The 21,446-nt window shown below is 36.8% G+C and overlaps 1 protein-coding gene across 1 annotated transcript in view; it reads right to left on the reverse strand.

Moving 5' to 3' along the window:
* The window catches only part of COL24A1 (collagen type XXIV alpha 1 chain), a 318,617-nt gene that overhangs the window by 149,672 nt on the left and 147,499 nt on the right, over positions 1-21,446 (reverse strand). Inside the window, exons 21-24 of the mRNA XM_054721397.1 lie at positions 18,691-18,744; positions 16,094-16,138; positions 10,870-10,923; positions 9,516-9,560 (exon numbers count right to left, since the gene is read on the reverse strand). Coding sequence (XP_054577372.1) covers positions 9,516-9,560; positions 10,870-10,923; positions 16,094-16,138; positions 18,691-18,744 — 198 coding nt within the window. The remainder of the gene's footprint in view (positions 1-9,515; positions 9,561-10,869; positions 10,924-16,093; positions 16,139-18,690; positions 18,745-21,446) is intronic.

Genomic DNA, 21,446 nt, shown 5'->3' on the forward strand with positions numbered 1-21,446 from the left:
CCTTGTTATCCTTCAACAGATGATTCAACAATTATGAGTCCCCATTTCCTTGTAGGTAAGGAAAAACCTTGGAGATTGGACCAATTCTGTCACATTCATGTCCTTGCTACTACATGACACTGAATTGTTTAGATTTGCCTACCGTAACTAGACGAGCACACAGTAGTCTCCACAAATACGTGGTACTGAACTGACTCTAATTGCCATCTGGTTGTCAGGTATTTTGACCCCAAACTTATTTACTGAATTTCTATCATATGTCAGCATGAGCTAGATAATTAGGAAACCAAAACGAAAAACTCCCTGTTCACAATAAGGCAGAAGAAATGCAGGTTAGTGTATGTGGCACCGAGAAGGGAATTCTAAATCAGCAAAATCCTCTTATTCAGAATGTATACAATCTCTCAGTTTCATCTAAGATATACTAGATAGAAGCAATGACATATAAGTGATTATTGAACAGGTTTTCATGATGGGCATGTCATGTCAGCATGTCTATTGACACCAATTAGAAAAAAAGAACTAATACTTTAGCAATAAAGAGCCTCTAGTAATTCTGCCATGGAGAACAAAATCATTGCCTTACTTTTTAAAAAATATCAATGTAACTGATTGAACTTCAACGGGCATGTCAGACTGATATATCATTAAAAAGGCATTAAACTATGCTGCTTCCTGAAACATAAAAGTTCTAATCCAGACTAATAGCTATTTATAATTTTTTTTCATATTTTAAAAAAAGAATTCTTTAGGGATATTTCATTTCTATCAGGGGTATATAAAAACTCCTATCTTAACACTTTTAACCAGCATAGAATTTTCATGGTATTTTGCAGGAATGCATGCTATGGTTGTCTGAGATATTTCTGACATAATGAAATTCATAAGCATGTAATTTAAACAGTATGCTGTAAGAATTTATTCCATTATGTTTTCTCCCAGTCCATTGTATTTCTTAGTAAATTGACATTTTTGAAATAGTTTATTCCTTTTGTTTCCCTTCCAACATTTTTTCATATTGTTAAGATATTAATTACTTGACATTGATCTTGGCAATTATTTTTTGAATATAACTCAAAAAGCAGAAGCAACAAGAGCAAAAATATATAGGTGGGATTCCTTCAAACTAGAAAGCGTCTGCACAACAAAAGAAATCACCAGTCTGCATTCCCACCAGCAGTGCACGAGGATATATGCACCACTATGTTCATAGCAGCACAATTTACAATAGCTAAGATTTGGAAACAGCCTAGGTGCCCATCAGCAGATGACTGGATCGGAAAACTGTGGTACATCTACACAATGGAATACTATGCTGCCATAAAAAAGAAGGAATTCTCATCATTTGCAGCAACCTGGATGGAATTGGAGAACATTATGCTAAGTGAAATAAGCCAGTCAATGAAAGAACAATACCACATGATCTCACTCATTTAGGGATAGTAAAGAACATTATAAAGTGGTGAACAAAAAGATAGATACAGAGACAGTAAAGCATCAAACAGACTTTCAAATTACAGGGGGAAAGTTTGGGAAAGGTGGGGGAGTTTTGAAATCAAACGAAGGACTTGTATGCATGCATATAAGCATAAACAATGGACGCAAAACTCTGGGGGGGAGGGCATGTGTGGGTGTGGGGTGGGGGGGTAATAGTAAGATATGTAGACATATAATACCTCAATAAAAATATTTAAAAAAAAAAAAAGAAATCACCAACAAAATGAAAAGAAAGCCTACTAAATGAGAGAAAATATTTGCAAATCATATATCTGATAAGGGGTTATTATCCAAAATAAATAGAAACCTCATACAACTGAATAGCAAAAACAGACACTTTTATTTTAAAAAATTGGTAGAAGATATGAATAGACATTATTCCAAAGACAGCATACAGATGGACAACAGGCACATGAAAAGATGCTCAAAATAACTAATCATCAGGAATATGCAAATCAAAACCACAATAAATATCACTTCACATCTGTTAGAATGGATATTATGAAGAAGAAAATAAATAAAAAATGTTGGAAGAATGTGGTGAAAAGGCAACCCTTGTGTACTGTTGGTAGGAATGTAAATTGGTACAGTCTTTATAAAAAAAAGTATGGAGGTTCCTCAAATAACAAAAAAATAAAACTACCATATGATCTACCAATTTCACTTGTAGGTATTTATCCAAAGGAAAAAAAAACATTAATTTTAAAAGATTTTTTTATCCCTTCATTCACTATAGCAATATTTACAATAGCTAAGATATGGAAACAACCTAAGTGCCCATCAATGGATGACCAAATAAAGGAAATGTGGTATATATGTATACAATGATATACTATTCAGCCATAAAAAAATCTTGCCATTTGCTACCACCAAGGCATGTTATAATTAAACTGTCAAAAGTTAAAGACAAGGGGCAAATCTTAAAAGTAATCAGAGAAAAATGTACTTGCTGCATACAAGGGAATCCCCATAAGACTATAAACAGATTTTTTAGCAGAAACCTGGCAGGGCAAAATGGAGTGGGATGATATATTTAAAGGGCTGAAAGAAAAACAATGCCAACCAAGTATACTCTACCTGGCAAAGCTGTCCTTTAGAAATTGAAGTGTTTTCCAAAGTTGAAGAAGTTTTCTTCCACTAGACTAGACTTATAAGAAATATTAAATAGAATCCTCAAGCTGAAATGAAAGGATGCTAAATATGAAAGTATAAATCTCACTGGTAATGGTAAGTAAATAGTTAAATTCTGAATACTCTGATGGTAATGAGTAAATAACTTATAACTCTAATTTAAAGGTTAAAAGACAAAAGTATTAACAATAACTATGACTATAAAAATTTTTAATGGACATAATTAGAAAGACACCAATGGTGATTGCAACAACAAATCTTTTGTGGAGGAGAGAGCTTTAGTATATGTTCAAAGGTGTGTTATTATCAGATAAAAATATACTGTTATATTATGTTTTATGTAACCCTCATGATAAACCACAAAGCAAAAGCTTATAGTAGATATACAAAAGGAAAAGAGAAAGGAATCAAAGCATACCACTATAGAAAATTATCAAATCACCAAGAGAGAGAGAAAGGAAAAAAGAAAGGAACAAAGGAACTACAAAATAATCAACAAAATTGCAATAGTAAGTCCACACTAATTACTTTAAATGCAAATAGATTAAATTCTCCAATCAAAAGACACGGAGTAGCTAAATGGATTTTTAAAAAAGCATGTCCAAATATATGCTGCTTTTAAGAAACTCGGCTCAGCTTCAAGGACACACATAGACTGAGAATGAAGGGATAGAACAATACATTCCATGAAAATGGAAACTAAAAGAAAAGAGAAGTAGCTATATTTATCAGACAAAATAGACTTTAAACCAAAGACTGCAACATAGCTTTAAGGGAAATCCCTTAGCACACCCTTGCAACCAAAGTGCCACCCATAGACTCCTTCTATATAAAAATTTAGAGCTGCCATTTTCTCAAAAGCTGTGAGTGCCATGTTGCAGTATCCCTACCAAAGAAAAGAATAACGTGTTTTTAGCCAAAGAATTCCAGAATTTATCAACTCTATGGTAGGTGTCAAAGCAACTTTTATTTATTTTTCTTAGAGCATTTGTATAACAGAATTAATGTTTTGGTGAAATTATGTGTATAATTCTTCACTCATTTTGTAGACGGTATATCACTTGAGAATCAAGTCTTATTTAGTTGCATTTAGTTATAGCAAACAATAAGTGTTTCATACATGTATTTTAAATAATAGAATAAATAAATGAAAAAAATAAGTTTCCCAGTGTCTTTCACTTTAGTTGGCTATAAGAAATCACAATATCTTGTCAGCTCTGCCTAAGAGATTACAGAGTAAAATTTTAATTTGCCCTTTCCCAAATCTTTCTAACTATTGACTTCCAAGGATGCACATCTTTGTTGCATTCAAAGACACGACAAACTCATGATTGATTGCCACACAGAAAAGAACTTTGGAACTGGAAGCAGAAAATTCAAATCTGGAATCCAGATCTACTGCTCACTAGCTGTATGAATGTGAACACATCACATAATTGCTGTAAATTTCAGTTTTCTCACTTACAGAATGGCAATACGTTCTTATAAGGGCTGTCTCAAGATTTAAAAAGATAATAGGTCACCAATAAATAGATGATTTTTTTTTTTTGGTATTTCCTCCTCTGACTCCACCTCTATTTGGTCTTGAATGGTTATAATCCATCTTAGAAGCAGCCATCAGAAGCTCTATAATTTAAAGGTGTTGTCATGACAAGTGGAGTACCTGATTTTGAGGATTATCCATGGCCTTTCCTCTTCTTCTTCCTTTCTGTTCATCAGTCATTTACTAAACAATAGCGCACCAGAGGGCAGGCAGAAAAACAGAGAGGACACAGTAGATTGCTTATGAAATCTTGCTAAATTGATAAATTAAGGACTAAATGAAGTAAAATCAAATAGCTGGGTTATATTTTAAGAGATAAATCAATGTGGCCAGACTATAAGACAATCATAAGAATTTTATCAAGTGGGTAGAAAACTAGCACTAGAACTTAATGCAATCAAGGTTACTTTATGAAAAAATATTCCACATTTTATAATTAAAATAACAGAACAGAAAAGAATCCTGAAAGTGACTGTTGATCATTTTCCAAAGACATCCTAGTTGACTGCTATAGGCAAAAGCTTACATGGTTTTGAGTATCAACAAAAAGAAAACATAATAGAAGTTATCATCCCATTCATGGAGAAGGCTATGGTGCCATTGACTCTAAAATATTTAGTCTAGTTCTGTTTGCTCCAACTCCAGAAAGATATAATAAAACTGGAGGGTAGCCAGAGCAAAGAAGACAAATCAGCAGGCGAGAGGAAGACTAGAAACATTAAAATTCTCAGAAAAGAGTTATAGATTCTTAGAATTGGAATTATCCTTAGATTCATGTATATTAATTCCTTATGCTTCCATAATATTCCTGATAAATCATAAACAGTTGTAGTTTATAAAGTCCTATTACATGCTGGAAACTTTCTAGAATTCTTCCATTTTGGGAGCCTATGTCCAAAATTATCACCTCAAATATGTCTCAAATATATGCACTTCTACATCCACTGCCATCAACTTGGCCCAAATCATCTTTCTCTCTCATGCAATAGCATCCTATCTGGTTACCCTCTTCTACTTCTGCTCCTCGCAACCATGGACCAACTCCCCAATCCACTGTAACCAGAGTGATCTTAAAACACAAATTAAGTCATGTCATTGGCTTACTTAGAATACTTCCATGATTTCCCACCTACTTTAGGATCAAGTCCAAAGTAAAAAATATCACCCTTAATGATTTGGCTCCTGCCTCCTTAACTAATATCACTTCATGTTGCTTTTTCCTTGGCTCATCAAAGTCTATCCACATTGGCTCTTTTTAAGTTTCTCAAAACAGCTAAATGCTTTCCTTTTAGGCCCATCTATAATAATAAAAGTGTAATATGCTAATTAGATCGGATAGCCGAATGACCTTCCAGACGTCCTTCTGGAGGAAGCTGCGGCAGTGTGGGGCAGAGGCAGAGGCAGTTAGGGGTGATCAGGCAGGCAAGTGGTTAGAGGCAATCAGGCAGGCAGGCAAGTGGTTAGGGGCGATCAGGCAGGTAGGTGAGTGGTTAGGGGTGATCAGGCAGGCATGCAGAATGGTTAGGGGCAATCAGGCAGGCAGGCAGAGTGGTTAGGGGCAATTAGGCAGGCAGGCAGGCCAGCAGTTAGGAGCCAGTAGACCCAGATTGCGAGAGATATTCAACTGCCAGTTTAAACCAACAGTCGGGGTCCGAGGGGTCCCAGATTGTGAGAGGGTGCAGGCTGGGCTGAGGGACCCCCCCGCCCCAAGGGGTCTCTAGTTACATATAACAACCATAACCACCATTATAGCTAACAGTTATGAAGGCTTTACTATGTGACTGGCTCTAGACTAAGTGCTTTAAGTGAATTACCATATTTAATCCCCACAAGAAACTCTATAAGGTACCGTATTTTCCGGAGTATAAGACGACTTTTTAACCCAGGAAAATCTTCTATACACCCAGTCGTCTTATACGCTGGAAAATACGGTTGTTATTTTCATCTATTTACTGTTGATAAAACAAATATTTAAGGAAATTAAGTAGTTCTTCTAAAAAAAAAAAGGTAAGTGGCAAAGATGGGAAGTATGTCATAATGGACATGCCAGGAATGTTCTTTCTTCCCAGCCTTCCCTCTTCGTTATGGTTGCAACTTGTTATGTCATTTCCTTAAAATTGTCTTTTCTCATCTCCTGAACCAAATTTGGCACCCTTGTTCTTTAAACATTCGTCCTATAAAATGCATCACAGTTTATAATAATATACTTCTTTATGTGATTATTTAATTCTTGTCAAACTTCTAATAGACCATGTAAGTTTCATAGGCAGGGATCATATGTTCACTAAATGTGCCTAAATATAAATATCTGCTGAATAAATGACTTAACAAAGTCATCCAAACCTTATAATAATGAGATGTTGAATTACTCTATGGAAGTGTCTGTTTGAGTGTTAAAAAGGCTATTAAAATTCTTACTGTTCTGATAATGTTTATCAACTAATCCAAACTCTGGTCTTTTGACCAATACTGAAAAAGTACATTATTTTCTCTCCTACAGCTCTTCAAACACTTTCAGTCTAGAAAGTTAAAGACAGAGAGGACTAGCAGTTAAGGTGGGATAATTCCAGTTTATTAAAAAAAAAAGAAGAAGAATGCTAGAATGAAGAAGATAAGGGGGCATCTTTTAAAATCAGAGATTTATTTAGGGCATTCTTATAGATATTAATTATTCACCTATAGTAAATGAATTTAAGGGGTATACATACATGAAATGTAGATAGGATTGCTGTATATGGCATACTCTACTGCAAATTGGCTTCTAATTTGTATAAATTTAGAAAAAAAATAAAACTGGGGAGGTCCAGTTAAAGGCAATTAAATGGCTGTACAGAAAGACTGGGAAAAGTTAAATCTAGCTATGTGATTACAAATAAACTTAGATATCCCAAAATCATAAAATTGATGTTATGAAGTGCAACCATATCTTTCAATATCTCTAGAGAGTTTTGTTTTAACAGAATTCTGGATTAGATGAACTATGCTCCTAAAATTTTGAAGTTGTTACTTACCAGATCCAAAAATATTCTTTAGGCATTTTATATATATTAATTAACTCAAAATAGCCACTAAAGTGGCTAAGATAAAAAGCCTGTATCTCCCATCCTTAATGAGAAAGATAGGATCTCAAATTTGGAAAGGTCCTTTTGTTTGATAATTTATCTGATACTTAAAACCACTCTATAACATTTAGGTAAAGTGGTTGTTCAAATAACATTAAAATATCCCCAGTTATGTTAATTGACTTGAGGAGGCCTCATTTCACAATGTATACATGTATCAAATCATCACCTACACTATATCTTACAATTTTATTTGTCAAATATACATCAATAAAGATAGTGGGGGGAAGGGGGGATCCCCAGCATGGTATAGTGTTTTGGATTTGGAGTTTGGAGCTCTGGATTTATATCTCAATTCTGTAATTTATTAGCTATGTAACTTTAAACAGGTTACTTAGTGTACATCAGTTTCCTCATTTAAAAAACTGGAATAACAAAATGTGTCTTTTCAAATTGTTTGAGAATTAAGTGAACTGCCATAATATAGCACATCACTTGGCACTATGCCTGGCACATAGCAAATAATCAATAAATGTTAATTTCCCTCCAATAACATAAATCTACTGCCTGTGTGGTCTAGTTTCTCTTGGGATAGTACTGGCAATGGCTTCTTACACTATGTGGAACTAGAGCAATACTATTAAGTAAATAACACAGGAGTTCGATAGTTATAATTTTAAGAAAAGATTCTCTCTATTGGTATTTTAACTTTAGCTATTAATTCTAGTCCTAGATAATAAAAACCTAATATGTTAAGTGTCCGACTGTTCATTTGACCATTCGACCAGTTGCTATGAGGTGCACTGACCACCAGGGGGCAGATGCTCCAACTAGTAGTTTAGCTTGCTGCTGGGGTCTGGCTGATCAGGACTGGGAGAGATGGGCCGGACATGCCTGGGAGCCCTCCCGCAGTCCCTCCCCAGCTGGCCAACCTCCTGTGGTCCCTCCCTGGCCAGCCAGCCAGCCACAACCGGTCCTGATTGGGACTGGGCGACACGGGCTAGACACATCCTGGAGCCCTCCCGCAGGTCCCTCCCTGGCCCCGATCATGCACCTGTGGGGTCTCTCAACCTGGCCTGCACCCTCTCGCAATTCGGGACCCCTCAGGGGATGTAGGAGAGCTGGTTTCAGCCTGATCCCCACAGGCCAGGCTGAGGGACCCCACCGGTGCATGAATCCGTGCACCAGGCCTCTAGTTTATATATATTTATATATATATATTTAAGCAATTCAGAAATGGCAGCATTTAATTTCTTTGAGCAACCTTGGAGAAATGTGAGTTACAATAATTGATGAGAAGTCTTGAAAAATCCAATTGATACAAATACTCCATTGAAATTTCCCTTCAAAGTAAAAACAAGTACAAAAAAATCATCTTCAGGTATTCAGAATTCATTGGTATGACAATGATCTTTTAAGAGTAAATGGATCTTCTCCTTATTTTTATTAATAAGTAATGACAACAACTAAATATCAGAAATGTATTGTTGTTTTACAATAAGACAAGAAAATATGATTATTAAATTACTGAAGCTTACAAAATAATTTTTAAATTTTTATTTTTATTTAAGTCATAAGATAGGTTATAAGGACTTGAATTTACTCATTTAAATGGCATAACTTGCTTTGTGACAACCCAGCACATTATGTAAATAAATTAAAAATTGCATTAGTTTAATATAGTACTTTATATATGTTATATAGGTTCATTTGTTAGAGAATATTTTAGCTGGCTTTATCCATTGTATAAAATAAAATTACTTGTAACATATCTGATTCAAATACAACATGAATCCTCCTACTTCTGCAGTAATGTAAATTTTTAAAAGTAAAAAATTTGTTGAGGAAATAAATTATAATATGCATTCTACCACATTACCTCTTAGTTCATTCTATCTTTTAAATATAAAGAAAGGTATCTTCAAACTATTAGACTATTTTTATGGTTTGATAACTTATAACTCTTTAATAATGAAAAATGTTAAGGTCAAATTTAGTTCAAAATATGATCAGAACTAAAAGACCACTTATTAGAAAAAAGAATGTTCCTGAGACCATAAATATAATTAATATTTGGATGAAAATATTAGTCATTGTGTTTTCCCTTATTTTTCTCTTATATAGTAGGTTTTATTTGTCACAGCACAAGTGAGTTTAAATTTGTTGTGGATAAGAATTTTTTATTCTGAATTTTATAAGTACTGATCATGGCTAACGTGATTCCTAAAAATGCTTACAGGTAATTAAAATATAAAAGTAGGATCAGCATAAAATAAACTTACTGTTTCACCAATCTTTCCAATGTTTCCTTGATCTCCCACTTCTCCCTGTTAATAAAGGATATAAAGTTGCAAAAATGACTATTTTTCAAACAAGATTATTCATATAGTACTTATGTTTTCATTTTAATGTAATTATCTAGTTATAACATAGAAAAAGGCAAAAGAAATCTCAGTTATTCAAAACTAGGTTGACAGTTCACTAGACAGCTTTTTTTATGGAACATGGCTCTATTTTCATTCAAGTAGTAATAACCTATTTTCTTAAATTACATTCTTCCATTAAGGACTTTTAATCAATTTTTAACCACTTCTACAAATAAAAATAAAAAAATAAAATATTTATTGAGGTATACTCTGCAAAAGGCAGATGGTAGGCACTGTGGAAAATGTTAAAAAGAATACAAATAAAGCCCGTGCCCACAGGAATGCTCTATTTGCTTCAGGAAATTAGGTATCTCCCAGCAAACAGAATACATGCAAAGGACACCATAGGAGCAGGCATGCTGTGGGCTGGTGGAGCTAGAGCTGACTTCACTGGAGAAGTAATGTTATGTTTATAACCATAATTCACAGTCCCTAAAGCTCTGAAAACCCAATTTTTCACAACTTACTTGGTGACAAGCGTGTCCTAACCTGAATTTATTTGGCAGCAATCCTTTACCTAGTCTGAGTCAGGCTGTTTATTATAAATCTGAACATCTTGACAGTTCACCACAGAAATATTCATGTGTCTAATTATGGTGTGCTGATGCATAGCCTATTGGCATGTTAGGTAAAATACAGTATAATGGCCACAATATCTCTGAAAATCCAAATGTTAATGATTTCAAATAATGAATTACAAAACTATATTTGAGTTGGGCCCTGAAGAAGAGGTGATATTTACAGTGATGATGAGAAGAGCCATTTTTGGTGGTGAGATATGGCATGAACAAAGGCTGAACAAAGGCATAGATAGATTAATGACAGGTAGGAGATCAAGTTCAGGATGTTGCACATAGTTAATCTGACAGGAGTATATGTTTTATTTATAGAAATAGGAGAACAAATCATCAACTGCTGTCTAAAAATTAATAATTATATTACAATGTGGAGTAGTAAATGGTAATACTGTAACCACTAATATGTAGCTGCTTAGCATTTGTAATTGGCTGGTATGGATTGAAAAATTATGTAGTAATTATAATATATAGTGTCTCAAATGCTATTAGAACCAGTTTTAACATATCACTGGTTCTCTCATTTATTAGTGAATTGAACAAAATCTTTTGACATATGTACATTTTATAAAAGTAATAATACTATCTTTTTGGAAATTATACTTTGTAACTGGCAATAAAGTCATTTGCTTTACCTTTAAGCCTTCTGGTCCTGGTTCACCTATATATCCCTTTGGACCTGGTTTTCCCTAGAAGAGAAAAAAAAAAAGATAACTTTAATCATTCTCATTTTTTAAAGTTTCCTAAGATTTATAAAATTCAGACTATTCAATGAGATAAAATAAAATTATTTGATAATTGTATTTTATCATAAACATCACCCCTTCACTCTATAATGTCTGTCTACTATGTGTCATGCACAGTTCTAGGGGCTGGGGATTGAGGAGTGCACTAAACATACCTGCCTTCATAGAGCTTACATTTTAGTGAGGATGCATAATTTAAAAAATAAGTAAAATATATAGTATGTTAGATAGTGGTAAATGTGAAGGACACAAAATTAAGTAAGGGAGGAAGATACAAACTGTTGTGGGGTTTTGTTAAATTTTTAAAATAAAATTACCAGAGAAGACCTCACTGAGAAGGTGGCATTGAGTAAAGATTTGAAGAAAGGGATACACTGTGTGGATAGCTGAGAGATGAGCATTCCAAGCAGAGGAAACGAGCATGTGCAAAGCTTGAGGCAAGAATGTGCCTAGTGTGTTGGAAAAACCATGAAGAGTCAACATGGCTGGAACAGAATAAGAGAGAAGGTCAGTAAGAAGACAAGGTCAAAGAAGGGAATGGCGGGTGGGAAACCAGCTCATGTAGGGCCTGGTAGTCTCAGCAAGGACTTTAGCTTTTACTCTGAGTCAGACAGGAAGCCTTAGACAAGCTTTGAAAAGAGAAGTGCCATGATCTATGTTTTAACAGGATCAATTTAATGCAAGAAGAGAAATGGGGAGTTCAAAGAGGAGTCTACTGCAATAATTCAAATGAAATATGACAGTGGCACAGATCAGGTGGTAACAGAGAATAACGTTGTGAGAAGTGTCAAGATTCTGTATATAGTTTGAAGGTAGATCTTCCAGGAATTGTTGACAGGTCATGTATGAAAGGTGAGAAAAAGAGAAAAGTCAAGAATGAATTCAAGATTTATAAATCTGAATAAGGGACCTAATAAAATGGGGAAGATTGTTGCAAGAACAGGTTTGGAGGGCAAATTGGAAGCTCAGTTTTGGACCTATCAGTTTGATAGTCTTGTTAGACATCTAAGTGGAGAGATCACGTGGTAGTAATATAAGTCCAGAGTTCAGGGGATAGAAGGTTCTGATCTAAACATACAATTTTGAAAATCACCAGCATTTTGATGGTATGTAAAGCCATAAGACTGGACCAGTTTATCTGAATATAGATAGAAAGGAGCAATCCACAAACCAAGCCCTGGGACACTCCACAATTTACAATTTGAATACATTAGACAAATATGCAAATTTTCTGCCAGAGAATCTGGAGGAAGATCATGCAAGTGAAGAAAGTGTTTCCAGAAGGAGAGACTGATCTAATAAAATTCTGAAGACTAAGTATTGAGTAATATGAAGATTAAGAAATGATCACTGAATTCAGCAACAGAGGGGTCAATGGTGACCTCCATAAGATCATCTTTTGTTTTGGAGTAGTGGGGACAAGAATGGTCTTAGTAGATAGGGTGAGGAGGGAAATTGGAAAGAGCATATATAAGCAATACTTTTGAGAAGTTTTACTGAAAAGGGAAGTAGAGAAAGATAACACCTGGAAGGAAAACTGGAATCAATACAAGTTTTATTTTTGGTTTTAAGCTGGAAGAAATAATGGCATGTTTATATTCTGACAGGACTGATTCATTAGAAGGAACAAAATTATAATGCAGGAGAGAGGGGGAGAATTTCTAGATCAATGTTCTTCAATAGGCAAGAGGATAATGTATGCAGTAAGCAAGAGGTGGTTTTGGCCCTTGCTAGGAAAATGGCACATGCGTCCACAATAACAGAAGAGAAGGCAGAGTAAATGGCATAGATACAGGGAAGTGAATAGAAGCTATGGTAGACATTTGGGGAAGGTCTCTTCTAATTAGTTCAATCTTCTCAGAGAACTAGGATGCAAGATAAAGAGCCAAGTATGAGAACAAGAAAGAAACAAATCAAGTTGAGGAAAGAGAAAGTAGCCTATATAATAAAAGGCTAATATGCAAATTGTCCCCTCAACCAGGAGTTTGACCGGAGTTCAACTAGGGGGCGGGGCCAGCCCGCCAACTGCCCAAGGCTCCTGCCCCTGGCCAGCCCTGCCCCCTATGACCTTCCCCCGCGCCCCGTTCCCCCTCCTCCCAGCCATCCCTGCCCCATCAGCCCTGATTGGGGGGGGGGGGCAGGCCAGACCCCACCTGTGCTCGTGCACCGGGCCTCTAGTAAAATAATAATGTCAATAAATAAAAGTAAATGAGTGTGGAAAGAGAATTCTGAATATAACCAAAGGAATAATTATAATGTTTTAAGCATGATGAGAAATGCTGTGAAGTCATGGCAGAGATAAAGAATAATGGAATGGCAATAGGGTTATTGGATTGAAATTCCTATAGGTAATGTTGGGGTGGTTTACAAGAAAGAATGTACTTGAAAGAAAGCAGATGATTGGGCAGTGAGAAATTAGAAATGGATAATAAGGAGAGGTTGCTGTTACTGGTAATGATGGGGTAAAGGATATGACCATAGCAGTTAGTAGCTGAAAAGAGTAGAAGATAAGATCACTGAAAGAGAGGAAGTCAATATCCCAGATATTGTGGATATTAATCTATAGTGTGTGTTTCTTTTTTTTTTAAATTAGATTAAACATTTTATTTATTTATTTATTTTTTTTATTTTTTATTTTTAAAATATATTTTATTTATTTTTTTTACAGAGAGAAAGGGAGAGGGATAGAGAGTTAGAAACATCAATGAGAGAGAAACATTGATCAGCTGCCTCCTGCACACCCCCTACTAGGGATGTGCCCGCAACCAGGGTACATGCCCTTGACCGGAATTGAACCCGGGACCCTTCGGTCCGCAGGCCAACGCTCTATCTACTGAGCCAAACCAGTTAGGGCTGTGTTTCTAATATATAATAACTGATCCTGATTGTACAAGATTTTTTAAAAATATATATTTTGTTGACTTTTTTACAGAGAGGAAGGGAGAGGGATAGAGAGTTAGAAACATCAATGAGAGAGAAACATCGATCAGCTGCAACTGGGGATGTGCCCACAACCAAGGTACATGCCTTTGACCTGGAATCGAACCTGGGGCCCTTCAGTCCACAGGCCGATGCTCTATCCACTGAGCCAAACTGGTTAGGGCCTGATTATACAAGATTTGATTAAGGATATCACTATGTCTTAACTAATGCGTGTGACAAATGCAAATCTAGGAGTAGAAACAGTATTGGGGGAGATTGCTAAATAGAACACTAATTTATAATATCTACTAGGCATTATAGATTTGGATTTTATTATTCCTACCCATTAACAAATACTCTCATATTTTTCTTTCTTAAAATATAACAAACAAAACAACCCCCTGGCTCTCATTCCACTTTGACTACATCTAAAGATTTTAGCTAATTAATATTATACTTAGGACTTAACTTATTCTAATTTTTGCCTCTATCTTGCTTGAAATTTTCTAGTGGTTTCTCACCGAGCACAAAGTAGAATAAATAATTTAAAAATCATACTATTATTGTTAAATATCAATTGCTTTCTAATAAACTTGAAGATATAGCAGAAAAAAATATCATTAAGAAAATAAATTATTAGATCTGTGTATGACATTTACAAAAAATTGTACTATACTTTATTCACACTATTTGGAAAAGGCTTTACTGATAATATTTCTTTCATCTGTAATAATGCGATACTCAGGCACTGCAATATATTAAGAAATAGTTATACATCATATCTACAAAGTGGAATGACTCTAACAGGAATCTGATATTAGCACATTTACAATCTTTTTGAAATCAAGTATTTCAGGCTTGGAATCATCACTTCTGGTCCTGTGTAAGTTCTGTCATATTAGATTTATCTTGAGCATGTTATGCTTAAGAATAAGTACAACCTATGAGGGAAGACAGGGGGTGGGGAAGGTGAGGGGGTAAGAGAACAACCAAAGGACTTGTATGCATGCATATGAGCAAAACCAACGGACACAGACAGTAGTGGGGTGAGGGCATGTGCTTGGGGAAGGGGTTGGTGGGGGAGAGGTCAATGGGGGAAAAAGGGAGACTCATATGATACTTTAAACAATAAATAATTTAAAAAAGAATATAATATTAAGGCCTTATTTTCACATCTAAAAATGCAGACAGTATCATGCAGGGTTGTTTTTAGGGTTAGAGATAATGTCATCTGACATACTTAGAGCAATACTAGCCCTAAATTGATCTTCAACCAATCGTAGCAACAATACTAATAAGTATTAAGACTGGATAGATAAGAGGTGAACATGGTTCCCCTGTTTTCTAGGGAAGTAAACTTTAGGCTCAATTATACTGGACTCAAATAACAATAGTGTTTTTGTTATATAACTCACCTCACACAAAAAAATTAAAAAAATAGAAAAACATTTTTCCTCCCAATGGAATAGTGGCAGTATATAGACTTATATGTGCAGTGAGGAAAGTGCAAAAGAAAGGATTTCTATCTCCTTAAGTGTTTTAAGAACCTGTATGGTGTTCTCAAGAAAAAAGAATGAGATGTATTTTATGTGAATCTAATAATGCCCCTTAAAATAAGTATGATGTGCACAACTTAATTACATCATGATAAAGTAACTTTAGTGATTCTTAAAGAATTCATTTTCAGAACTTGAAAAAAAAAGTAATTCATATATTATCACACATTACCTGGAAAAAAAAGTTGGCAAAAAATATATCTTATTAACATTCCATAATTTTACTGACACACATACTTAGAAAACAGAAATTCCCAGAATATTATTAAAATGGCTAAGGCTTTTAGCTCCCTATTACATTAGGGAGCTAAACTTCATAAATAATTTGCATAAATTACTAAGACCATAAGACCATTGAAGGAATACATAAATATGTAAAGGCATAATATCACTTAAAATATCCATGGAAGATTCCAGTTATAGGCCTATTTTATTTGGGGGTATTATTTGGCTATAGTTTGTTTTCATTTTTATCCTTTGCTATAATAAAATTTGGTGCTATTGAAAAACATTCACAGAATAGTTGTTTTAAGAGGAGCACTTTTTAAAAAAATCTTTATTGTTGCAAGTATTACATTTGTCCCCTTTTTACCTTATTTTTTTTTGGGGGGCGGAATTATTTATATGATACTTACACGTGGCCCCAGTTCTCCAACAGGTCCCATTGATCCTTCTTCTCCCTTAAAAAATCAGAACATATCATGGTCTGAAATAAGTATTAAAAATATAAATCCTATTCTCTCTATTTACTTTGAAATCTGAAGCTCATTCTGAGACATGATGAAAATATTTATGTGATTTCTTTTGTATTTTAATTTTTTCTGTGACAACCCCACATCTACTCTAAAAGAGACATGTACTGTTGAATTACTTTTAAATTAGTGGATGATATAAGTTACATATAGAAAAATGAGAGTGAATAACAGTGAAAATGATTAGAGTATCACAAAACTAGGATTCGGAATCACTAAGACCATGAATTAAGGATTACCTTTCCCTTCTTGGACTCAATATCTCTCTGATACAGAGAAGAACTCAATTAAGTTTTTACTATATAGAATCAATATGCATTTGTATATTAATAAATTATTGGTACAGAACATGTTTGCACTTGGCACTTCATTCATTTAACAAATATGTTTTTGATTTTTAGCTCTGTCTTAAGCCATAGAGATACAAAGATATATAGAATCATACCCAAATGGGGCTAATGTCCAGAGTTTCTTCTTGAATAATTTACAGGTCCAATATTCTTGGGGTCAAATTAGTTATAATTTCATAAAATATAAAATCTGTGCATATAAAAACTTCATAGGTGAATAGAGAATAGAGGAACATCCTATCTAATAATAGACAAATATGCAAATTGACCATATCTCCAACACACCCCCGCAAGCCACGCCCACCATCCAATCAGAGCGAGTATGCAAATTAACCCAAACCAAGATGGCTACAGCCACAGAGAGCAAGGTTTCCTAGGTAACAGAGGAAGCCAAGCTTCCTGCCTGCCCTTGCCAGGCCTAAGCCTCCACTCAAGCTACAAAGTTTCAATTACAGAAGGTAAACAAATTCAAACAAATGGCAGCAGAATGGAACTTGAGAGAGCAGGCAAGGGTTGCCGCCGGCAACAGGGGAAGCAAAGCTTTCTGCACACCCTGGCAGGGCCCACCCGCTTAAGGCAACAAAGTTTCAATTATAACCCCAACACAAATGGCTGCAGGCCTCTGAGGGAGCCCCAGGCTTGGCTCCGCTCCAAGCTACAAAGTTTCAATTGTAGAAGGAAAATAAATTCCAGATACCAGGGCCTCTGCTTGGGTTGCCAGAGGGCGTGACCAGCCTGCAAACCACCACAGGCCCCTCGCTCAGGCCGCCCCACACCCCCAGGGTACCCCCACCTGATCCAGGACGCCCTTCAGGGCAAACCAGCTGGCCCCCACCCCTGTACCAGGCCTCTATTCTATCTAATAAAAGAGTACTATGCAGATTGATCATCACTTGCAACGCACAATATAGCTGCCCCCATGTGGTCAAAGATCCTGCCCCCATGTGGACACAAGATGGCCACCACAAGATGGCCAGCAGGAGAGGGCGGTTGGGAGGCACCCGGCCTGCAAGGGAGGGCAGTTGAGAAGGACCAGGCCTGCAAGGGAGGGCAGTTGGAGGTGATCAACCCTGCAGGAGAGGGCAATTAGGGGTAACCAGGCCGGCAGAGGAGGGAAGTTGGGGGCAAACAGGCTGGCAGCAGAGTGGTTAGGGGGTGATCAGGCTGGCAGGCAGAAGTGGTTAGGGGCAGTCAGGAAGGCAGGCAGGCAAGCAGTTGGGAGCCAGCAGTCCTGGATTGTGAGAGGGTCCCAGATTGGAGAGGGGTCCCAGATTGGAGAGGGTACAGGCTGGGCTGAGGGACAACCCCCCTCCGTGCACGAATTTCATGCACCGGGCCTCTAGTAGAAAAATAATTTTCTTTAATTCTCATACAAGGATATGTTTTTTATTGATGTTAGAGAGAGAGGAAGAGAGAGCAAGAGAAACATCGATGTGAGAGAGAAACATTCAGATAACTCCCATATACACTCTGACCAGGTATTAAACCACAACCTGGGTATGTGACCTGACCAGAATCGAACCCGAGACCTTTCATTGCATAGAATGATGAGCCAACTGACTGAGCCATACTAGCCAGGTCAAGAAGTTCCTAAAGCTAAATTTTTATACATTATTCTTTAAGAAAATAAAAAAGCAATAACAGTTTTTATTCCATTTATTGACATGTTTTCTAAATATACTGATTTTTCACCTTCAAATAAAAGTTTATGTTACCACATCTGAAGAATATATACAGACCTTTCTAGAATTATATATTCTTATTTAGTTAAAAAAAACTTTGCTCAATTCACAATTCAATAAAAGCATAATTTATTGGGTCACAAATGTAAAATGGACACAAATAGTAAATATAAATCCTACTACATATGAGTGAGATTCTAGGCTCAGATTCTTCAGATGTTCCATGGAGACCACTGACATAAATCACTTAATGAATTCAGAATACTGCAGAATGATTCCAAATCCCATCCCATAACTGCTAGTATGAAATGGTAACTTGAAATCCTCAAAGCAAAAATTGTCCACACTAAAGCAATGTTTTCTTTAAGCAAAAACCAATGTCCCACAAAAATTAAAAGGGGAAAGACTAAATAAAAAATTGCTGATTGGATATTTATTTCCTCCATACCTGAGTTCCTTTGAGACCAGGAGGTCCAGGAGGCCCTCTATTTCCAAGGACTCCCTATAAAAACAACATAAGCACACATGATGAGAACTTTAGCTCAATTAATATTTTTTCAATCAGCATTAATCTGGAGATTGGCAATACTATTTAGTACCATTCATTTCCCAGTAGGAGGTTATCAAAAGGGGGTGAGTGGGTAGATGAGCAGAAAACTACAGAGCATACAAAAAGTTGTGAAAAATAGGATAAACTTATTTTAAACAGTATGTTAATGTTCAAATAACCTGCCCAGTGTATTACTCTTCAATGAGACACCTTTTTCAGAAAAAGTATTTCTAAATTTAAAGCAATAGGTCTTATTGTTAATATGATAATAGTACAATAAATAGATAATAGAGGATTTACAAAGTCTGAAAACAGATAGAGGGGATGTATAATGTTTTAATTTGTTAAGAGACCAACAGAGTCTGGAATAAATCATTCATATACTAAATGCTCTTCAAATAATCTCCCTTCATGATACAAGCTGGTAAAAGGAGAGGGCAATTTACAAAATAAACTAACAATGTGAACATGACTAGGAATTTCAAAATTAAAAGAAAATCTTTTGAGAATCAAAATGCATGTTTTTAAAAATCAAATACTCGCCAAACAAAAATTGATTGAAATAACTAAAAAAATATATATATATTCCTATTTTAGAAAATACCCTATACATCGTTCTCAACATGGCAACATTTTTCTTATTCAGAGGGGACATTAGAACTAATGGCACAGAAATAAAAAGAATCATAAGAGACTAATATGAACAATTACATAACAACAAATGGGATTACCTAGAAGGAATAAATAAAATTCCTAGAAACATACAACCTACCAAAACTGAATCATAGAGAAATACAAAATCTGAACAGATCTATAACTATTGAGGATATTGAATCAGTAATCAACTCCCCACACTCACCCCCTAAAATAAGCCTGGGACCAGATGACTTCACTGGAGAATTCTACACATTTAAAGAATAATTCATGTAAATACTTTTCAAACTCTTACAGACAACTTGTTCTATGGGTCCAGCATTACCCTGATACCAAAGCCAGACAAAGACACTGCAAGGAAAAAAATTACAGACCAATGGCTCTGATGAGTATAGAAGCAAAAATCCTCAAAAAAAAAAATACTAGCAAAACTAATTCAATAGCACATTAAAGGATCATACATCATAATTAAATGGGATTTATAGCTGAGGTGTGAGGATTTGTTAACATATTAAAATCAATGTGATACACCACATTAACAGAAAGAACAAAAATAACATGCAGAAATGCATTTGATAAAATGTAATAACCTTTCATGATAAAAGCCTCAACAAACTAAAAATAGAAAGAAATTATCTCAACATAATAAAGGACAAATATGAAAAGTCCACAGTTCATATCATACTCAACAGTGAAAAACTGCAAGCTTTCTTGAAAAATCAGGAACAAAGCAAGGATGCTCACTCTAACTGCTTTTATTCAACACTAGAGGCCCAGTGAATGAATTCATGCACTAGAGGGGTCCCTCAGCCTGGCCTGTGGGATCGGGCCAAAACTGGCTCTCCGACATCACCCGAGGGGTCCCAGATTGCAAGAGGGTGCAGGCCTGGCCATGATCAGGGCTGGGAGGGATGTGGGAGGTTGGCCAGCAGGGGAGGGACTGTGGGAGGGCTCCAGGGCGAGTCTAGCCAATCTAGCTCAGTCCTGATCACCCGGCCCAGCAGTAAACTAACCTACTGGTTGGAGTGTCTGCCCCCTGGTGGTCAGTGCATGTCATAGCGAGCAGTTGAGCAGCCTTAGCCTATTATTAACATACTAGAGGCCCGGTGCACGAAATTTGTGCACGGGGGGTGGGGGGGGGTGGGAGGGGGTTGTTGTCTCTCAGCCCAGCCTGCACCCTCTCCAATCTGGGACCCCTCAAGGGATGTCTGACTGCCCTTTTAGGCCCGATCCCAAAAGGATCGGGCCTAAAAGGGCAGTTGGACATCCCTCTCACAATCCAGGACTGCTGGCTCCCAACTGCTAGCCTGCCTGCCTTCCTGATTGCCCTTAACCGCTTCTGCCTGCCAGCCTGATCACTCCCTAACCACTCCCCTGCCAGCCTGATTGATGCCTAACTGCTCCCCTGCCAGTCTGTTTGCCCCCAACTTCCCTCCTCTGCCAGCCTGGTCACCCCTAACTGCCACCCCTGCAGGCCTGGGTCCCCCCCACCTGCCCTCCCTGCAGGCTTGATCGCCCCCAACTGCCCTCCCTTGCAGGCCTTGTCCCTCCCAACATCCCTCCCCTGCTGGCCTGATCGACCACTACTGCCCTCCCTTGCAGTCCTGGTCCCTCCCAACTGCCCTGCCCTGCTGGCCATCTTGTGGCGGTCACCTTGTGTCCACATGGGGGCAGCCATCTTTGACCACATGGGGGCAGCCATCTTGTGTGTTGGAGTGATGGTCAATCTGCATATTACTCTTTTATTAGATAGGATAGAGGCCTGGTACATGGGTGGGGGTCGGCTGGTTTGCCCTGAAGGGTGTCTGGGTCAGGGTGAGGGTTCCCTTGGGGCATGGGACAGCCTGGGTGAGGGGCCTGTGGTGGTTTGCAGGCCGGCCATGCCCCCTGGCGACCCAAGCGGAGGCCCTGGTATCTGGGGTTTATTTATCTTCTACAATTGAAACTTTGTAGCCTGTAGTGGAGCCAAGCCTTCTGCTTGCTCCGTGGTGGCAGCCATT

Source organism: Eptesicus fuscus, chromosome 9, assembly GCF_027574615.1.
Source record: "Eptesicus fuscus isolate TK198812 chromosome 9, DD_ASM_mEF_20220401, whole genome shotgun sequence".
Taxonomy (NCBI): Eukaryota; Metazoa; Chordata; class Mammalia; order Chiroptera; family Vespertilionidae; genus Eptesicus; species Eptesicus fuscus.